The sequence below is a fragment of the Magallana gigas genome, chromosome 6 (genome assembly GCF_963853765.1).
Source record: "Magallana gigas chromosome 6, xbMagGiga1.1, whole genome shotgun sequence".
Lineage (NCBI taxonomy): Eukaryota > Metazoa > Mollusca > Bivalvia > Ostreida > Ostreidae > Magallana > Magallana gigas.
Genome location: NC_088858.1, coordinates 23444623 through 23466109, shown reverse-complemented (window position 1 = coordinate 23466109; position 21487 = coordinate 23444623). Strand labels below are relative to the sequence as shown.

General features: G+C 33.8%; 1 protein-coding gene across 4 annotated transcripts; it reads right to left on the bottom strand.

Moving 5' to 3' along the window:
• Window positions 1–9633: 9633 nt before the first annotated feature.
• On the bottom strand, window positions 9634–18211 carry LOC105336787 (E3 ubiquitin-protein ligase TRIM45). Of its 4 annotated transcripts, XM_066088565.1 has the most exons (3): window positions 17996–18133; window positions 12844–13845; window positions 9634–12411 (listed from the first exon to the last, which is right to left on the bottom strand). In XM_066088565.1, exons 2-3 carry the CDS (start codon window positions 13826–13828, stop codon window positions 12236–12238), a joined length of 1161 nt encoding a protein of 386 aa, XP_065944637.1. In that variant the 5' UTR covers window positions 13829–13845; window positions 17996–18133; the 3' UTR covers window positions 9634–12235. The 4 variants fall into 4 exon arrangements, with proteins under 4 accessions (XP_065944637.1, XP_065944636.1, XP_011439546.3 ...); XM_066088564.1 differs by having other exon boundaries at window positions 9636–13845; window positions 18102–18211; XM_011441244.4 differs by having other exon boundaries at window positions 9636–13845.
• Window positions 18212–21487: the final 3276 nt, after the last annotated feature.

Here is a 21487-nt window from a genome sequence, read left to right as displayed (position 1 = left end):
TTAGTCTTGGGTCACAGTTTATACAATTTACAATCTTACAGTATCATAGGATGCTTGCAGAGTAATATTACATAACAAATTGTAGTATTGTAGGTTTTTAGAAGACAACTTTTAAACATTTCTCATAATATATGAATGTTGAACTTTGAACCCATCTGGGCCACAGTATTGATGGGGTAGGGGGGGGGGGGTCATCTGCGAATGCTTGCATAATGATATCACAAATTGTAGCAGTGTAGCGCTTGAGAAGATTTTTGACATATTCCCTACATGTTTCTATGTTAAAACTTTGAACCCCTCTTTGGGCCCCAGTATAGGTATGGGGGTCATTGTTTTATCAATTTTGGATCTGCACTATCTGAAGATGCTTGCATAGTAATTTCACAAATTGTAGCGTTGTAGTTTTTGAGAAAAAGATTTTTAAACATTTTCTCTATACATTTCTATGCTATACTTTGAATCCCTCTTGGGGTTACATTATTGGTGGGGATGGGTCTTTGTTTAAACAATTTAGAATCTTTACTACACATACAAGCTCTGGTATAAAATAAATGTTGGCACATCTGGTGCAGTGGTTCTTGAGAAGAAGATTTTTAAAACACACTTCCTATTTTTACTGTTTCGTGATGATCTCCCTTATAAAAAGGGTTTCGTCCTTTATTTTAGCAATTTTGAAGCCCGTTCCCATGAAGATACTTTGCACCTTGTTTGGTTAAATTTGGCTCAGTGGTTCTATAGAAGAAGTAAAAATGTGAAAAGGTTACAGACGGACAACGTGATCATAAAAGCTCACGAACCATCGGTTCAAGTGAGCTAAAAATGAAAAAAAAACCGAGCGAGATTTTAGAATCCGCGAATGATGCTTCTCGATACATTTATTGATTTCTATGTATTATTAGGAATGTACAGTATATATATTTACATGAAAATCACAAGCTATTTTATATGATATTGTTCCATCAGTATGGATAAATATAAAAAGAGACATGGATACTTATTTTAATCAAATTTAGAGAACTTGCAAACTGAGTTGGCCAAAAGATCATAATATACAGTGTGGATCGGAAGCAAAACATTTAATTTTTCAATTCATTTAGCACATGCTATATGGAACGTTTATACATCTGGGGAAAAGTACTATCGAATTTTTACCTAAAGGTAACAAAAACGGTTTTAATGAATGACTATTGTAGAAAAGATACGATGGTCAAACTATACATTAAAACTTTTTTTTTTTAAAGACAACTTGATTGTAGTCTTAAAAAGTCTTTTTACACGTATATATTGGTGTTTTGTGATAAATTATAGATTCAAGATTGTGCAAATCGTGACCCTTGGACCAATGAACTGACCCTTGGACCAATACCTGACCTTTGGACCAATGACTTCAATACCTGACCTTTGAACCAATGGCGTGACCCTCGAACCAAAGGCGTGACCCTCGGAACAATGACCCGTTGTTTCGACGGACAGTGGAGCTGTGGGAAAGGCGCAGATTTCAACGCTATGCTTTAGATTTTAATAGAGAAAATCTGGTTAAGAATTATAATGCTGCAGCTTGTGATACTGTTACGCAAACATCATGATGTATTGTAGAATCGTGTTTGTCATATTCATGGTTCTCTCTTTGTTGAACATGTAGAAACCAGAGGAGCGGTGCAAATTCTCTTTTACTACAAAATACACTTTAATTTACAAATTAAGATGGAGTGTGCCTATTTTAGCGATACCGATGATGAAATTGTTGTGCTACATATTTAAAAAAAAATATTATATGACCTGCTAACGGTTTTCTGCAAAGCTCTTATGAACAAACAAATAATGTAAGTGTCTGCCGTTTAAAAAACACTAAATTAACAGTGTAACCAATTAAATCTGATAAGAGTCAGACAACGGTTAAGTGATCAAATTCCACTTACAGAACGCAGTTGTAATCATGACATCGAGTCAATCGTTTGAAAAAAAAAACCCTGAAAATAATACCTGCACATATGAATTTCAACATGATTTATTTTTCAGTAAAATAAAAAAAAATGCACAATTATTTACAAAATATAAATATATGAAATAATATATATTTATATAGTTAATGCACATTTCACATATTACAACATATAAACGTCATTGTCTCGCATACATGTGCACATTTAGCTGCTTGATTGATTTATCGCGTAAGGTTAGCCCCTCGGTTTGCCGCTAACCCTTGGTTCCCTCTGTTTTCTACTCCATTTGCCTTTGGTGGGCCGCTTTTTGGTGAGTTTAGAATACCTACTTTTTCTTATATGGGCGCGGCGAAGGACTTGACTAAAGATCCCACTTGCATCAGCGCCCGGAATCAGCAGCTCGGGATTTTGGGATGCCAAATCACTTCCGGTCCATACTGAATTGATGAGAGAACCGATGTCTCCGACAATGGCCAAACATAGGACCAGGAAAATCGCCTGCTGATGAAACCTCATTTTTATTCCCTTTGAATATCTGAGAGATGCTTTGGATTGTAACGGGAGATGTACGCGATTTATATAGTCGCAAGACGGTACGTTTCGTCATGCGCAAATTATTCGGGTTTTTTTCTGGATTTTTGGGGTTTTTTTTTTCTTGGAGATACATAAATTTATGCCGAAACAAAATCTTGGAAAATCCCACACTAGATAAAATATTTTAGTGGCATGTTAATTATTATTTGCTTACGTTAGGGATTACGTGCACGCTTAATTTCTTTTTTGTCTACATGTAATTACTTGGAGGAGTTGTCTCTATAAAATGCAAGGTTTTATGCAATTAAGCAAGTTTTGATGGATGGCTGTGGCCAGGAGAGAAAAATACACTGGTTTTGAACAAGAACTGCGGAATATTAAAAAAAAAAACCTTTTATTTATTATCAAAATCAAACATATATCTATGATACAAAAATACTTTTTAAAAATATCTAATTCACTGTCTTATCATTTTTTGAGAAAATCAGCTGCCCACCTTATTCATTTTAGTATTATATTTTCTACAAGAAGCACTGTTTGGTTCTTTGATTGTATAAGACAATGTAGACATATTCATACCCCTCGCAACTTCGTTGCAAGGGGTATTTTAATAATGTTTTTGACTGGTCCGTCAGTCAATCTGTCAGTCTTTTTTCTGTGTGTGTGTGTGTGTGTGTGTGTGTGTGTGTGTGTGTGTGTGTGTGTGCTTTTTTTTCCTTCCTTTTTTCGGGGGGGGGGGGGGGGGGGGTGGGAGGGGGGTCAACGCAACTCCTATTTAACCGCTTCACGGAATTTCGTAAATTTTTGTAGCCATTTTGGAAACAATGTGCAGACTCGCATATTACCAGGATATTCCGATTCCATTATTTTTTCTGGGACTTTCGGCCCTTTTTATCTTAGAATTGTGGCTATATGTTGAAAATAGTAATGAACAGTTTGTAGGCGCAACTCCTCTTAAACCGCTGCACGGAATTCAGTGAACCTTTGTAGGCATTTTGAACATAATGTGCAGATGTGCAAATTACCCGGAAATTCCGATTCCTATTTTTTTCTGGGAATTTTGGCCCTTTTGAACTTATAATATTTTTGTTGTTAAAGACAACGGAATAAGTGTGCATATTTGCAGGTAGATTTTTTGTGAGTTGTATGCCCTTTAACAAATTATTTTGTGTATTTAATGCATACCTTGCCATTCATTATGTGTATCTTAATTTGTCATGTAGTAGGGGAGCGTGGGATACATGTAAGTGAGTTTTCTCACTTTTTCTTTCATCTTAAAAGAAATTTTACGTGTATAGCACATCGTGTCCCTAGACGCCCCCCCCCCCCACCTCTCTTCATGAATAATCGGAATTTCATTCACTACTCAACTTAGATATCCTTATATTACGTTTCGACGTTTTTCTTGCATCTTTCATTGCATTAATCCTTTAGAATTAAAGATTGATTTATATACAATAACATCACTTTGCTAGTAATGTCTTTATCATTATTCAAATTTGGAATAGCAAATGTTTTTATTCAAGCCGAGCATAGTAGCTACTAGCTAGCATAATAGTTCTATAAATAAGCTATAAGTAAGAAACGTTAATGAAAGATTTAATGTTTTCGTATTTGATGGTCCTTCGACTAACTGTTTAATTCAGTCATGTCGGTATTTAGTAATCGGTTAAAGAAATGTCGAAAAGAATTATTGTAGTCAGGAACAGAGAATGGGTTGTGTCACTTAAAAATCTCGCCTCCCCACACTCCCAGGAACCCTGTCACAGATCGTTATTATATTCTATTTGTCATGTGTTTAAATGTGTCATTTTTGCCCACTAACCTTGTTTCATAACTAATTTATAAGACAGTGGTAATGCTCTTGAATTCAGATTTGCAAAGTTGTAAACAGATGTTTATTTTTTATGATTTTTTTGGCAGTGCAGCCGTATTTAGGTGCACTAGTAAGCTTGTGTATGAATTTGTCAGTTGCATATACTTAATAACATGCATGTACATATACTATTACTAGTATTCAGTCATACGGTTTAAATGAGCAACATATGAAAATTGTATCGAATCAATGAGCGTTCCCATCAAATAATTTCACCAACAATAAACAATTCAACTATCCCAATGTGTTGGTGTATCCAATGTCATAATTTAAGGAAAATCAGATTTTTTAAGAACTTTTGTCTGAAAGTTTTAACATGTTATAGATATGCAAGTATATGTTATATTATGCAATAAAATATGTACCCCCCCCCCCCCCAAAGAACCAAGTAAACAAACAAATAAAAAGAAACTTCTATTTCTTACGTATAATGAATTGATTCTAAATTATATTCTATGTTACTGTGTAAAGTAAAATTAAATGCGTACGTCTGAGTCGGTTTAGAATTCCGAGCGTGGCTTCGGAATGCGTTTGCCAATTTGCATGTTACTATATATTTCATTGAAATGGCTTGCTTGATTTAAACAGCAATGTTGTGTTTGAGATACAATTGAACACAAAAACAGCGTAGACATTACCGGATATCAATTTCTTGCGAATAGTGTACACTGTATGGAAAGTGCTAATCTCTAAAATTTTCCCTTTCATCTATTTCAATTGCACTTCTTTCACAGGTATGTGTTGTTGTTTTTTTTGGCTCACCTGAGCTGAAATCTCAAGTGAGCTATTCTGATCACATTTTGTCTGTCGTCCGTCTGTCAGTCCGTCCGTTTACCTGTCCGTATCTCTGTCTGTAAACTTTTCACATTTTCAACATTTTCTCAAGAACCACTGGTCCAATTTCAACCAAACGTGGCACAAAGCATCCTTAGGCTAAGGGAATTCAAAGTTGTGAAAATGAAGGACCACGTCCTTTTGCAAAAGGAGATAATTAGGAATTATTGAAAATTTTGAGAAATTTTGACACAAAGCATCCTTAGGCTAAGGGGATTCAAAGTTGTGAAAATTAAGGACCACGTCCTTTTGTAAATTGAGATAATTAGGAATTATTGAAAATTTTCGAGAAACTTTCCAAAAATCTTCTTCTCACGAACCATTTGGCCAAGAAAGCTGAAACTTTTGTGGAAGAATCCTCAGATAGTGTAGATTCAAAGTTGTGAAAATCATGACCCCTGTGGGTACATGTAGGATAGGGCCACATTGGGTCGAATTTTTAAATAGGAGTATATTTAGTAAATCTTCAAAAATCTTCTTCTCACGAACAGTTTGACCAGGAAAGCAAAAAATTATGTGGAAACATCCTCAGGTAGTGAAGATTTAAGATTTTGAAAATCACGACTTCCGAGGGTAGGGTAGGGACCACAATGGGGGTTGCATTTTTATATAAGAATACTGTAAACGTATTATATTTAGCGTGTACGATATTTAGCGGAATATGATTTTTTAACAAGTTAGCGTGGACTTGATTTAGCGCATTTCTGATTGTACCTATTTATCTACTTATATATTTTACATTTGCCGGTGTACTTGATTTAACGGACGGCGTTTTACGCCAAAAACGCTAAATAGATTATACAGCCAAATGTAGTACATTTACAGTATATAGACTTAATCTTTAAAAATCCTCTTCTCAGAAACCATTAGGCCAGGAAAGCTGACATTTATGTGAAAGCATCCTCAGGTAGTGAAGATTCAAAGTTGTGAAAATCATAACCTTTAGGGCTACGATGAGGCCATAATGTTGGGTCGACTTTTTACATAGGAATATATAGAGTAAATCTTTAAAAATCTTCTTCTCAAGAACCATTTGTCAAGGAAAGTTTTAACTTATGTGGAAGCATCCTTAGGTAGCGTAGATTCAAGGTTGTGAAAATCATGACCTTGGGGGGTATGGTGGGGCCACAATGGGGGTTGCATTTTTACATAGGAATATATAGAGTAAATCTTTAAAATTCTTCTTCTCAAGAACCATTTGGCCAGGAAAGCTGAAACTTATGAGGAAACATCCTCAGGTAGTGAAGATTTAAAATTTTTGAAAATCATGACTCCCGAGGGTAGGGTGAGGCCACAATGGGGGTTGCATTTTTATATATGAATATATAGACTAAATCTTTAAAAATCTTCTTCTCAGATACCATTAGGCCAGGAAATCTGAAACTTGTGTAGAAGCATGGGGGGGGGGGTGTAGGGGGCCACAATGGGATCGACTTTTTACATAGGAATATATAGAGTAAATCTTTAAAAATCTTCTTCACAAGAACCATTTGGGCAGGAAAACTGAAACTCGATTGGATGCATCGATGTGGTAGTGAAAATTCAAGTTTATTCAAATCATGATTCCTAGAGTAGGATTGAGTCACAAGGGGGGGGGGAGACAAATTTTTTTCATAGGTATATATAGAGAAATATCTTTGAATCTTTTTTAAAAAAAACATTTGCCTAGAAAAACTGAAACTTTAGTGAAAGCAACTTCAGATAGTGTAGATTCAAATTTATTCAATTCACAATATCTAGAAGTAGGATGGGGCCCCACTGGGGATTCAGTTGTACAAAGGAAAACACTTGAATTATTCACAAAAACTGAAATGTTATGATTTATGCTTTTTTATGTGCAAGCATTTTTATTTATTCCTGTTTCTTTAAAGTTGATTAAACTTTGGCCCCTGGACGATTATTGGGCCTCAAAAGGGGTTCAGAGTTTGATGTAGGTTTATATCCTGTATATAAACAATTGTTGAGAACTGCAATGCTGAATATAACTATAAAACCATCCTGTTAGAAAAGGGACTTGATTATAAATATAAGAATATCCAGGGGAAACAGATTTTTTTGTACAGGGTTTACATGTATTATACCACATTGTCCAGATATTTAGTATTATGACAGGAAGGTGATTTAATCATGCCTATTGTTGCTCAGGTGAGCGATGTGGCCCGTGGGTCTCTTGTTTAAAAATCGTTCAAATGACAGCATAAATATCATGGGACAGATTATAGTTTGTTAAAAGTTTCAACCAATCGACGAATTTAACGGAGCGTGTAGATTTCAGTCCTGTCAGTTTCTACAGAGCTAACGCGCGGCATTCAATTTGTCTGCACTGCTTTGGCCGACGACATTCAGAAATAAGCATTCATAACCTATATAAATGAACATACAATATCAGGTGTCGCTATTTATGTTAAAAAGAATCACGAATCTATCTAATATGAACATTATAAACTGTTTGATTGTAATAGTTATCAAAAGTTCATATATTTGACGTGATATTTAGCCTGGCTCTGCTGAAAGCAAAGTCTCGGCTGTAGGCAGTCAATTTTTCGAAGTTATCATAAATAACACACACCCTAACACAGCTTCCGGTATACCAAATAGTTTCACAGTGATTATGTTGTCAAATATGTTGGTTTCCTTTTGTTTGTGAGTAAATTTAGCGAAGAGTGTAGTTTTTTCTCTGTTTTCTTATGAAAGCTGACATTGATTCATAAAAGCATTTTGTCGCCATATAACCTCAACTGCCACTGGAGTGTATATACCGGTCAAGAAAGTTATGGTCGGTTGCTTTTCGATGGCGGCATTAGGTTGCACGGACTTCGTAATGCACGAACTACACATTGTTGTAAAAAAAATAAAGTAAAGGAAACTAAAATCGATAAAACATAAAATATCATTTATTCTTTTAAAAAATTTCAAAGGTATCTGTATTATTTTGCACAGATAGCACTGCCTTACTTCGCCTGCACATCGAACACGTGTGTCGTTCATACAGAGTGCATATCGTCTGCATGTTTTTGTAGACTTAAAACACAGACACTTCGTTTCTAAAATGCATGTGGTCATTAAACGATCTGCCAAAGAGTGTGGTCTGCGCATACATGTGCGATGTAATAACAAACACTGGAGAGAGAGAGAGAGAGGGAGAGAGAGAGAGAGAGAGAGAGAGACGGTCTTTACTACACTATATGCATAAGCACACATCAAAAGAGCTGACCTCTCAGTACTTTTAGTACTTTGGTTTGGTTACCCCCCCCCCCTGGAAAAAAAAACTTTTAACGAATCAAAAACGCTATACAATCACTATATTGCTGAATCTGACTTTTGTATTGTAGCGTCTTTTATAAATAAGAATACTGTTCCTGAAACCGACTTTTGCATACTGACGTCTTTATAATAATAATATAATTTTCAAATTTTATTTTTCCGTTTTCAATGTTTATACTGATAAATATAGAAGTTGATAATGTTATGTCAAAATTTGAAAGTCAAATATCAAGTTATAAGCAAGATACAGAGCTCATAATTCTTTGTTTTGTAAACAAAGCTCAAATATTGTCATTTTTACATATGTGTTGTATTTGTGTAAGTTTCAATCAAATGTATCTTTCGTTTGTTGATAATAGTATTTATGGAGATATTGAACAAGTTTAAAATGTTTTACATGTCATTTTGTCTAAGAAATTGTAATTCTCTACATTACATTTTTTGTAAACAACTATAAGACTCGAGCTTTGTTTACATAACAATTAGTTTTTACCTCTGTATCTCGCTTGTAACTTGACTTTAACATTCAATATTTTGGTAAATCATTTAAAGTGCACAAGTAAATCATTTTGAACATAAAAAATAAAAATAAAATTTTTGATCTCAAATCGTGTCCAAGTCCCTTTAAGAAGTATCGTTTGGAGTGTAAAATTTAATATTCTTTTATAATTTTTGTTCTGAATGTCAAATGCACAATACGCAATATGGATGAACACGAAAAAAGTATTGCCGACATCATAACAAAGAGTCGCATTAAAAAAATTACTACGCAATTAACGTTAGCGCGGTATGATAATTTGTCTGCACCGCTTGTTGTGTCATAGGACCGACGACATCCAACAATAAGCATGAATTCAATGCTTATATTTATATTTTCATACTGATGTCTGTTTGCATGAAGTTTTGTGTATCGCCGCTATAAAGCCATTATTTACGCTCTTAGTCAAGAATATGAAACATAAATGGAATAGCCATATTAACATCTTATTTAGTTAGCTTCCGCCACAAAAAATATAGTGCCAGAAACTTTGTGGAGAAAAAATATTTTATCAAGGAGTAGATATATATATATTAATGATTGTTTTTCAAAAGTACATATCAAATTAGTTATGTAAGATTGAAAGTTTCATTTCATCTAACAAAAATAAATATATTCAAAACACGTGAAGACGTTTATTTTTGTGCATGAATTAGCAAAGTGTATTCATAGAAAACTGAACGTCGCAGACATAAGGGGAAATATACATTTAATGTAAGTATAAGCTAAATGGAGACATACTTATAATATTATAAACAAACAAAGAATTTGAGAGGCGATGCATACTAGATACATACCGGTATAATAGACAAAACATTGCTATAACTCTTTTTACATGGTAATGAATAAACATAAAGTAAAATCATTAAAATTCATTAAAATTTTCCTCTCAAAAGCTGAATCAACAAAATGAGCTCAATGTTAACACAAAAAACTTGAAAATATCTGTATACAAGATCTACTCTACTAAATTGTTCAGATATTTTGTTTTGATACCATAAAGCTGATTTTATCGAAGTTATTGCTATTATTGCTCAAGGGAGGTGACTCCTGAGCCTCTTGATTGCTATAATGAATAGTTTCATTGTTTAACTTAAAAGACAATGTAGATATATCAGAAGATATGTAACTCTCAAAAATGATTTTTTTTTATCAATTCTGTCAAACAAATTAACAACATTTTTGGTAACTCGACATTTTAGTCCGGAACACACAAAATTTAATTTTGTTTTCGAGGAAATTTAAGGTATTCCATGACATACCTTAAACATTTTATTATACATTGTATAATAAGAAAAGTTGAGAACTGAACTATTGCTGAAATTTATAACATTTATATTGTTTGAAGTTCTTAAATCCAAAATATTATAAAGTTTAACCATAGAATAACTGAAATACAACGGATTTTATAATCATATACCATATCTCAGTGAAAAATAAAAGGAGTGTTAAACTGAAAGAAGATTTATTCTACTCTCAGTTTGGAATTTTAGCTCAAATCAGTAAGAATAATTTAAATATTAATTAACAATGGCAAAAAATAACAATGAATGTTATTTACGGATTTTGTTTCCAATCAAAATGGCCTTACTAATGGAAAAATGTGATTTTCAAAATTTCAACAGAGAATGTTACATGTATTATTAAAATTCTTGGAGATCATTAAAACAGAAGTGGGCCCAAAAAAAATGATTGCATAAAAGATATCTTTAATCATTATCTTACATAAGAAAGACACATTCTTTTTTTTTTACCAGAGCATTAACGTTTTATTAATTATAAACTTTTAAAAAAGCTTATAAACTTTTAAAAAAGTGTATAAATGTTAGTTTTATATATCATACAAAATGATCTAGTGGTGGGTGAAATTAAAAAGAATTAATCAATAGGTCGATATATACCATACATATATGATCAAATAATTACATTGCACCTGATCCGTTGATTTCTTTTTCTGAAATAAGAAGGAAATTCGTTGCTTTGTCAGTGGTTAACTCAAAATGCAAGTGACTTTTAAAGTACCCTTCAAAAAAGTATCAAACAAATCCTCCTTTTTATATTTGAACAGTTAACACAATTTAGAATCTTACTAAAACGGCCGAAATATTTATACCTTGGAACATTTGTTTCCCTACAGTGAGCTTCGGCTCACATGGTCAAATTTTATGACATGATCGCAGGATTTATTAAATTATGAACCAAAATTCATCATATTCGGCTATAATTAAAATTATAATCATGCAATCAAAAAGGGTTATAATAATTGATTATCTACAGAAAATATTTAAAATAATAACAATCTTCGCACAATCTTCCCCCAAAATCTCAAAATTTCTTAAAAAATTATACTGTTTACGTACCATTTTTTTTAACATTTGTAAAGGAGTTATACATGTATATTTCATTCACAAAAACACAGTTTTTGCATAACAATCTCTTGAACATGAATACCCCCATATTGTTGGAAGTAAAGTTTTACGAGCTGTTTTTGCAAACATTGGAAAAATTAAAATGTACCAAATAGACACAGTCACATAAAATTACATACTCAAACAAGCTGTATTAAATACATATTAAAAGTGTGTTCCAAACTGGCAAAACATATAGAAATGATTGCAGTAGCAACCCCCCCCCCCCCCCCCCAGTTTTTATACATATATACATGTTTCTGGCTTTCCCCTCCTTTTAAAAATAATGAACTATATGTGTACTGAAGGCACAACCATTCTTGTACATTAAATCAAATACATGTACATGTCATCTTAATTGATCGTCCGATCAATATCTTCGATGTGCGCCAAAACCATAACCGATGTCTGTGAGCACGAGACTATAATTATAATTTCTTCTATGAATGATATTACATAAAAAAATAGTTTTTTGCATTAAAAATATAAAACGAAATTAAAATGGAAGATTCTTCAAAAGAATCTGTTCTACTTTTGTTGTTCCCGCTATTTACACTCTATATCTAAACGTGTATTAAATTCACGCTTGTAATTGTAACTCAATCGTAGAGAAGTCAAAAGAATCGCATTAGAACTATGCAGCTTTCAGAAAATGAAATAAACTATCAATGACAAAAAGATTACCGAATACAGACAGTATGTACATTCTTACATCTTACAGTCAGTTGATCATGGTTTATTCATTGTCATTTTATTTCACTGCACCTTTTTAATTTTTATACGAATGTTCAAACCCCCATTATCATAACAGTTCGATAAATAAAACTTAATTGTGTCTTTATTCTTCTAAGTACTTGATTCTTTTGGCGATTCCGGTCCTATTTTCTCCCACCATCATCTCACCGTCACCAAGGATACACACGCTGCGTGGATCTTTTATTCCTCCTTCAGGAATGATGTACCTCAGGAATCGCCCGTCTCTGTTCAGCATGTGAATCTTGTCACCCTGAATATCTGTAACGATAACGTGACCGACAGAATCAGTGGTTACCGTAGAACATTTTTGAATACCCGAGTATGAGTACCCGAATAACCCCAATCTATCGACAGCAATGACTGCTTTTTTCTCCCAGTCAGTTACAATAATGTCTCCGTTGACATTCTCAGTGATGTAAATCGCCAGCTTGTACAAAGGTTGACACTGCGAGTCGTACTGGATTTCCTGGAGCACGGTACCGGTACTGCTGTATCGGACGACTTTGTTCTTATCGCCTTTGTAGAGACAGACCAGTATGTCTTTGGACGCGGTACCTGTAATACCGCGTGGCTGCCAGTCTCCGGTAGTGAACATCGTCACCACAGTGTCGTTATCCGATATCATTCTCACGGCATTATTTGACTTATCAGTGTACACTACTTGTTTGTTGTACATACATAAGTACATACCTTCGGTAGTAATGCTGACGGTGTGGTGGAGGTTTCCCTGAAGATCGAACAACTTCAGTTCTTTGCTATGTCCTCCCATCCACACTTTGTTATCGACGGTAACGGCCATGTCATACAGACGATTTTTTTTTATTTTATCAGCAGGGAACCCAGTGTCTATTACACAAGTAACTGTTGGTACACCTAGCATTCTTCTATCCGATGACTTCTTTTCATTTAATATGATATCCAAATATTCATCTATTTTATGTTCATAGGATTTCGGAACCGAATACTGCGAAACCTCACTAAAGCTAAAATTCTTCTGTTTCTGAATCACTGGTACAAAAGTCTGCATTTCTTTGACATTTTTTGATTTTTGTAATTTTCTTGTTTTCCTGTTCACTTCATTTACTCTATCAATCATTTCTTCCAATTCTTTCTTTTGTTTCTGTAGTACAGTCTCGTGCTCCTTTTGCATGTCATCCAGTTCCTGGTGAAGTTTCTTCACGGTCTCCTCGATCTGTTTGTGCCACTCTTCTCCTCGCGCTGTAACTTCATCTTTTCGCTGTTTGTAAATCGAGGATATCGAGGACAACAGCTTTGTCGTGTGCTCCAGAACTCTTTCTAATTTATGCTTGGATGACTGAAGTCGATCATTTTCCTTCGCGATAACTTTTAAAAGATCGTCAATTTTATCGGACAGCTCAGACATTTCGTGCGATTTGTGTTTGATAGAAACGCAAAGCATGCATATCGGAGCATCACAAGTTATACAGTATGCGGAACAATCGTTTTGGGGATGGGAATCACAGTGCCATGTGTCGTCATCATTCTTACTGGCAAAAGCTACAATGTCATGTCCATTTTTAGATTTCACGCGTAGATGTATTGCGATACAGGTGTCACAGAGATTGACCCCGCATTGTCTGCAGAAAAACGAGACTGGTTGCTGACACAGATTACATTCCACCAAATGTTGGGCGTCATCTCCAGATGCCATCATGAAAGTCTTTGTTCACCCTGTAAGAATGAAAAATTATTAGTTTACAAATTAATTATTTCATAGTCGGAGAAGGATGATTTTCAGCTCTCAAATCGTTATATTCATATCAAATCTATATTCGTTAAACTACCTGCATCTATATTTTTTGAATAATATTTCAATAATAGTTATTTGTTTTATATGAAATTTAAGCATTTTTCCAGAGACACTGAAACATTTTTTTGGCTGCACATAAGAAAATTTAAACCTTTAATCTTGGTCCAAATAAAGGCATGATAGTAAATCCCGACAACCTTTTAATTACTAGAAATACACGGTAATACACTTTTCGAAACATTGACCGAGTCGTATGATCAAAATTCAGATTCATACGGTACAGATTAACAAGTATTCATCTCATTACATTGATCAACCTTATTCCGTGTCAAAATGAAAAGAAGCAACAATGCCAATGGTGGGGTTTTTTTTCAGGGCATAGTTTGGGTGAGCATCTATCATTTACTTTTGGAGGAAAAAGTCTAACCTCATAAACGGAGGTTGTCTAAACTAGCTGGTGAAGATGAATTTAGAAATGGGCAATAAATACGTTTGCATCATATGGGTACCGTAAATTACAACTTTATTCCCTAATTAGAGGATTATGTCAGGTATAAAATTTGGCTTAAATACTGCAACTATAGTAAATCAATTGAGAAAAAATCTAATCAAAAGGCCCACTTTCGTCATTTTTTTTCAGTCGAGATTGCCCCATTTAAAAACTTCGATTCAATTTTTTTTAGATGCTTGATTCTTTGGTATCTGTTGGTTTGTGTTTTGTTTCGTTTTTCAATTTCTTTAATTATTTTGTTCCAATATTTGATTTTATATAGACAAAAGAAAAAAAAAAACAACGTATATCTAATAGAACTGTTCCTGTAGGTACAATTACAATATCATTGCTGAGGTATTGTACACAGTACATTAAAATTGCCGTCGCCATGATAAAAAATGTGCTCAGCTCTTCGGGGCTGCCGCCCCTAGAACCCCTGCTTACAAATATTTTGTCCCTAGATACACCAATGTGTACCATGCCTTAGATACCTTTTATAAAATAGCATGGAGTCAGTAGGACAACGATTACAACTTGTACATGCGCAATTAGGTGCATACACGTCATGTCTTGTTACAAAATGAAAATCAAAGATTAATTTTCTTTTTTCGCTATAAACAAAAACATAGACGCGTTTGATGTATAAAAATCGTAAGTACATGTGCATTTACAGTTCATTTTATCAACTTAAATATCATAGAATACTCTTGCCAATAGTAAAAATGCCTGTATACCAAGAACAGACCATTTCTGCAGCAATTTTTAGCTCACCGAGACGAAGTCAAGGAGAGCTTATGCTATACCCTCGGCGTCGGCGTCGGCGGTGGCGTCGGCGTCGGCGTCGGCGTCCGGACCTGGTTAAAGTTTTTGTTGCAGGTCCTGTATCTAAGCTATTACTTGTCCTATCTTCACCAAACTTGCATGGGTGATGCATCTGGACCTACTTATGGACTTGAAAGACTTGGATGCTGAATCTGGGTCCTAAATTTCAGATGCTGGAGGAGGTTAAGGTTGTTGGACCAGGTTAAAGTTTTTGTTGCAGGTGCCCTTTGATAGCAATATCTTAGTTACTGCTGGTCCGTACATCACCAAACTTGCATGGATGGTGTGCCTTATGATACTGATGCACCAGACAGGCTTGAGTGCTGAATCTGAGCTATAGGTTTCGGATGCTGGAGGAGGTTAAGATTTTTGGAGCAGGTTAAAGTTTTTGTTGTGGGTGCCCATTGATAGCAATATCTAAGTTACTACTGGTCCTAACTTCACCAAACTTGTGTGGATGATGCGTCTTATGATACTGATGCACCTGACAAGCTTGAATGCTGAATCTGAGCAATAGGTTTCGGATGCTGGAAGAGGTTAAGGTTTTTAGAGCTGGTTAAAGTTTTTGTTGCAGGTGCCCTCTGATGATTATATCTTAGTTACTACTGGTCCTTACTTCACCAAACTTGTATGGATGGTGCGTCTTATGAAACTGATGCACCTGACAAGCTTGAATGCTGAATCTGAGCAATAGGTTTCGGATGCTGGAGGAGGTTAAGGTTTTAAGAGCTGGTTAAATAAAGTTTTTGAAACAGATGCCCTCTGATGATGATATCTAAGTTATTACTTGTCCTTACTTCACCAGACTTCCATGGATGGTGTGTCTTATGATACTGATGCACCTGACAGGCTTGAATGCTGAGTCTGGTTTCGGATGCTGGATAAAGTTAAGTTTTTAGGAACAGGTCACATGTTTAATAGATGATAGTACTATATCAAACTTGCATAGTTGATTTAACTGTAATATGAATGAATCGCAGAGGTAGCTTCAGATGCAGAGCTTGATCTCCATTATCAAGGATGCTAAAAAATAAATCTTAGTTATTACAGGTCCTAACTTAACCAAACTTGAATGGATGGTGTGTCTTATGATACAGATGCACCTGACAGGCATGGATGCTGAATCTGAGCCATAGGTTGCGGATGCTGGAGGAAGTTAAGGTTTTAATTGCTAGTGCCCTCTGATGATGATATCTTAGTTATTACTGGTCCAAACTTCACCAAACTTGCATGGATGATGCGTGTTATGATACCAATGCACCTGATGGGCTTGAATGCTGAATCTGAGCCATAGGTTTCGGATGCTGAATGAGGTTTAGTTTTTTGGAACAGGTCACATGTTTTATAGATGATAGCTTGCTTAGTTGATTTAACTTTATTATAAATTAAATGCAGAGGTTGCTTTATATGCAGAGCCTGATCTCCATTATCAAGGATGCTAAAGAAATCTCCTACCTCACTCAAACCATCTCGATAGATAGATGTGTTTGTTGATAAATGATATAACATGATTCCTATGATATAGTATTGTATGATATGAAACAACATTGTTTGATATGATACAATATGATATCATATGTTATATTATAAAAAGTTATACAATACGATATGATATTGTATCAATTTTTTGGATATTTAATGATATGATATTGTATCATGATACTGTTATGTATAGTATTGTATATTATGATACAATATTGTATAATATTATATTGTATTTTTAATTAATTATTTTATCACATGATACAATTACATAAGATATTGCAAAATATTATATTGTATCCTATGATACAATATTGTATATTCTATAATATTGTATCATACAATATTGTATAATATGATATTGGTTTCAGTAATATAGAATTATATCACATGAAATTGTATTATATGATATTGTAATATTATATAATATTGTATCATACGATATTGTATGACATGATATTGGTTTATATGATATATTATCTTATCACATGAAATTGTATTATATGATATTGTAATATATATTATTGTGTCATATGATACAATATGTATAATATAATAATGTATTTTATAATATTTTGCTTTATCACATAATATTGTATCATTTGATAAGATTCAATGTTGGAATCAAATTATATTGTATTATTTGATATAATATCATATAATGTATCAAATATGTTTCAGTGTCATTCAATACAATATCATACTATATTATACAATATAATATGTTTCAATGTTATGATGTATTATGTAATATGATATTGTAATATAATACTATATTGTATTATATTTTATGATATTGTATTATGTGATCAAATACAATAAGGTATAACACAATACAATGTCATATCATACATTACAATATCTAACTCATTATTGTTTATTATGGTATTTTATTGTTTTATATGATATATATTATAAATATGACATGATACAATATTTAATTTTATATCATTGTATTGATTAACATATGAACATATGATTATCATAAAAAAAATTTTATCAGATGATATACGATATTTTGTCAAAACAGAATCCATGAATATCCAAGATCATAAAGTATGATTTTCATATAAAATGATAAAGGTGGTCTTATGAAGATGATGTCTCATAATGGTGATGCTCCGTCTCGGTGAGCTTAGTAATCTATGATTACCTATGTTTCTCTTATCTAAACGATGAGAGCATACCCTTATACTGTAATTGTCTAGACAACAAAATTACCTTCCACAATCAATGCACATTAATTCCAAAATAAGCGAAAATTTGTTTCTTACAAAAATCAACTTTCGGTTTTTCAATGGTCCTGACACACTAATCGCACCATCCGGGCTTCGTTTGTCAAACCACTCCCTGTTAAATTAAATGTAGATATATACATACATAGCTGGTATGTGGGTCTACGTAGTTAAACGGTAAGCCTGGCTGCTACGTAGATAGTCGATCGTAGCCTAAATATTTTATGCTAAGCAATAATTCAAGATGGCCACCTTAGTTACCACTTTGTAACAAACATGGAATCTTATTTACTTAGTGATATTCATCCTTTCAGTTATAATGAATTTTTTGATGAAATCAATGCGTGCAAAATTCATTAGGCCTATTTGTCAATAAACAAGGACTTTTTGAACGTTTTCCGTGCGTAAACTTAATAAACATTTATCTCGTCACTGTATCTATTTCATATCTGTTTCAACATCAGAGTGCACTGCATTATTGAGCGTTTTGCTGTTTTGGTTTAGGTAAGGAAGATTTGCATAATTTCTAGCCTTAAAAAAACCAAGTCTCCAGCAATGAGAACGTGCGTCTATGCTTAATAGAAAAGAAACACTAAGAAACAAAAAATAATTCAAACTAATTACGACAAGCTATTGTAAAAATGGATTTTTTTGGTATTTTTGTTTATGTCTTTGATGTTTAAATTCTAAACTATTTATTGATTTTGATTTCTATCGATTACCTTCTTTAATAAAGGTTTAAATGATAGGATATGACAAAAGAATGGGGATAATTTATCTCCTGAATAGATGGTGCATGTGTAATACAATGTCGTTCCAGGGAACTTGATGTGACCTCTGTAATGGGTGCGTTACATCTTCCGGTAGTAGTACATTTAAAGGGGCATGGTCACGACTTTGGTCAAATTCTATATTTCTGTTTTTGTTATTTACAATGTCTTAGGAATGCATTTCTAATTATCAAACGAAATTTGAGAGTCAGTCGTAGAGTTATAAGCAAGACACAGGGCTTACAATTCTTTGTCATGTAAACAAGGCTCGTGCCCTATTTTTGTTTACATAGGTTCAATACACCAATAAGAAATCTTTTTAAGCTAATCTGTCTATATTCTTATTCATTTTAAGCATAAATAAAGAGTTCCTAATGTCTAACACATTCATTTTAGGTGTTAAACTGGAATTTTCACTTCAACATTCAAAATGTAAACAAAAGCTTTGTTTACGTAGCAAAGAATTGTAAACTCTGTAACTCGCTTATTATAATAGCTCAATGAATGACACTGAAATTTTTGTTGCTCATTAAGAATGCCTTACTGAAGCATTGTGATTTAAAAAATTGAGAAAATTTTCAATCAAAATCGTGACCATGCCCCTTTAATTTCATAATGGTTTACATATAAACCATTTACGCAGTATTTTTGATATAGAAGTTCCGATTCTTTTTGTGTTTCATGTGGGTATGAAGGTAGCTAGCATTCCAGTAAAATAGCATAACCCACATAAGCGGGTCATGTTATTTTCTTTGTATTTTTCGTATGAAACGAAGTAAAAATTATCTATTATAATTACTTAAGTTAATTACCTAAACAATACATTTGAAAGCGGCTTTTAAAAGTAAAACGAGTGCGTGCACTCGTACTTGAACGTCGTTTTACTCGACGGCTTGTCAGTTCAAAACTGTATAAACTAAAAGCGATTTTTTTTTTAAGAAATAGAGTAGAAAGTACATTGTAGATGTTATTACAAATCTTTTATTTTCCACATGTTTACTCAGTGTAGTAAACACAGGATGCTAAAAGGGAGTACTTTATTTCGATAAAAAAAAAATCGATACGAAATTCTTTAAATAAGCAATTTAAAAGCATTTATTTGTTATTTCAATACTTACAGTATTTATATTATAAAAGGGAAAAATTGCCTTTAAATAGGCATTAAAAGTTTTCGAAAAAATTCATTTGTCCCAGAAAAAGGGGGGAGGGTTCCGACCCCCCCCCCCCCCCCGGATCCGCCAATGGTCTTAAGTTGACTATTTCCAAATTCAAATCTGAAACCTAGCTGCTAATCTAGCGGTCCATTCAATAGACCTAGATATCTACGACCTAGCGGCTAGGTTCTTGAAAGCAGCCAAAGCGCACAGCAACGCGGCGAAAGACTTTGCTATAACATTGGCATTGGTGTAAAAAATATTACATAATAATTATATAAAAGCATAGAAAGTTCACCACACACACGCACAAACCACACACTAACTTAATAACTGAAATGTTTTGTGATTCATGCGCTACAGAAAACATACATAACTTGCGTTAGCGGGTTATATTGTTTTTTTCTGCAATGATCGCTACCTTAATAACCCGCATAATTCATCATCAAAATAAATGTTAAATTGCCGTGCTTCAAATGTACAAAAATATTACATGACCTGCTAACGTTTTTCTGCAAAGTTCTTGTAGAGCAACAATTAAGGAATAAATGTAACCAAATCAATCTTGACTAAGGGTCAGACAATAGTGAAATGACCAGATTCTATTTAAGTACGCAATTGTAATCGATCATAACATCGAAAAAAAAATGAAAAGTATATCTTTCAACTTTCATTTTACTTAAAAATAAAAAGCTGTACAGTATGTACAAACTAATAATATATTTTAGATCAATTCATTGCATGATTCAATTAGAGTCTCGACAATATAAGAACATACGAGTAAATGTCTTAATATTTCATACATATAGCTGCTTTCTTGATTTATCACGTTACGTTTTAAACATCAACACTAAAGTTAGCCGTTCTTCATCCTCTCTTTTTGCTGCCGTCTTTTCCGCCCTTTTGTTTTTTGCCGCTAGCCCGGTCCTGGTCCCTCTGTTTTCTACTCTGTCCCTTCTCGTGTTTGCCTTTGCTGCTGGGTCGCTTATTCTTTGTGTGTTCAGACGCAGATTTTTTCCCCACTCTTCTGGCAATTGCGCGGGCAACGCCTCTAGCAACAGCACCCCAAATGGCGTCAGCACCCGGAATCAGCAGCCCGGCATTGTGGGATGTCAAATCACTTCCGGTCCATACCGAGTTGATGAGAGAACCGATGTCACCGACGACGGCAAGACATAGGACCAGGAAAATCGCTTGCTGGTGAAACCTCATTTTTTCTTCTTTATTTAACTCCCAGTGCGTGTTTGTTGAATCTGAGAGATGCTCTGAGTTCTTTGGAGAAATGTAAGCGATTTATATAGTCGCAAGACGGTTTCATCGTGCGTAAATGACTTGTTTTTATTTTTTGGGATGCATAATAATATATTGAAACCAAAACTTGGAAAACCCTGCAGTAGACAAATTATTTTTGTTTGTCATGTTTAATTGTTTTCAGAAAACGCGTGAGGATTACGTACACGCTTACGATATATATTATTACTTGGAGGAGTGGTCTCTTATAAAATGCGTGGTTTTATGCAAATTAAGCAAGGTTCGATGGATGACTGAGACCAAGAGAGAAAAATAAACTGGTTTTTATTAAGAACTAGTTTTGTAAGCTAATTGTG

Bases quoted from the DNA above. Each gene is read 5' to 3' on its own strand.
- LOC105336787 (XM_066088564.1), bottom strand. From the start codon at position 13,828: ATGATGGCATCTGGAGATGACGCCCAACATTTGGTGGAATGTAATCTG.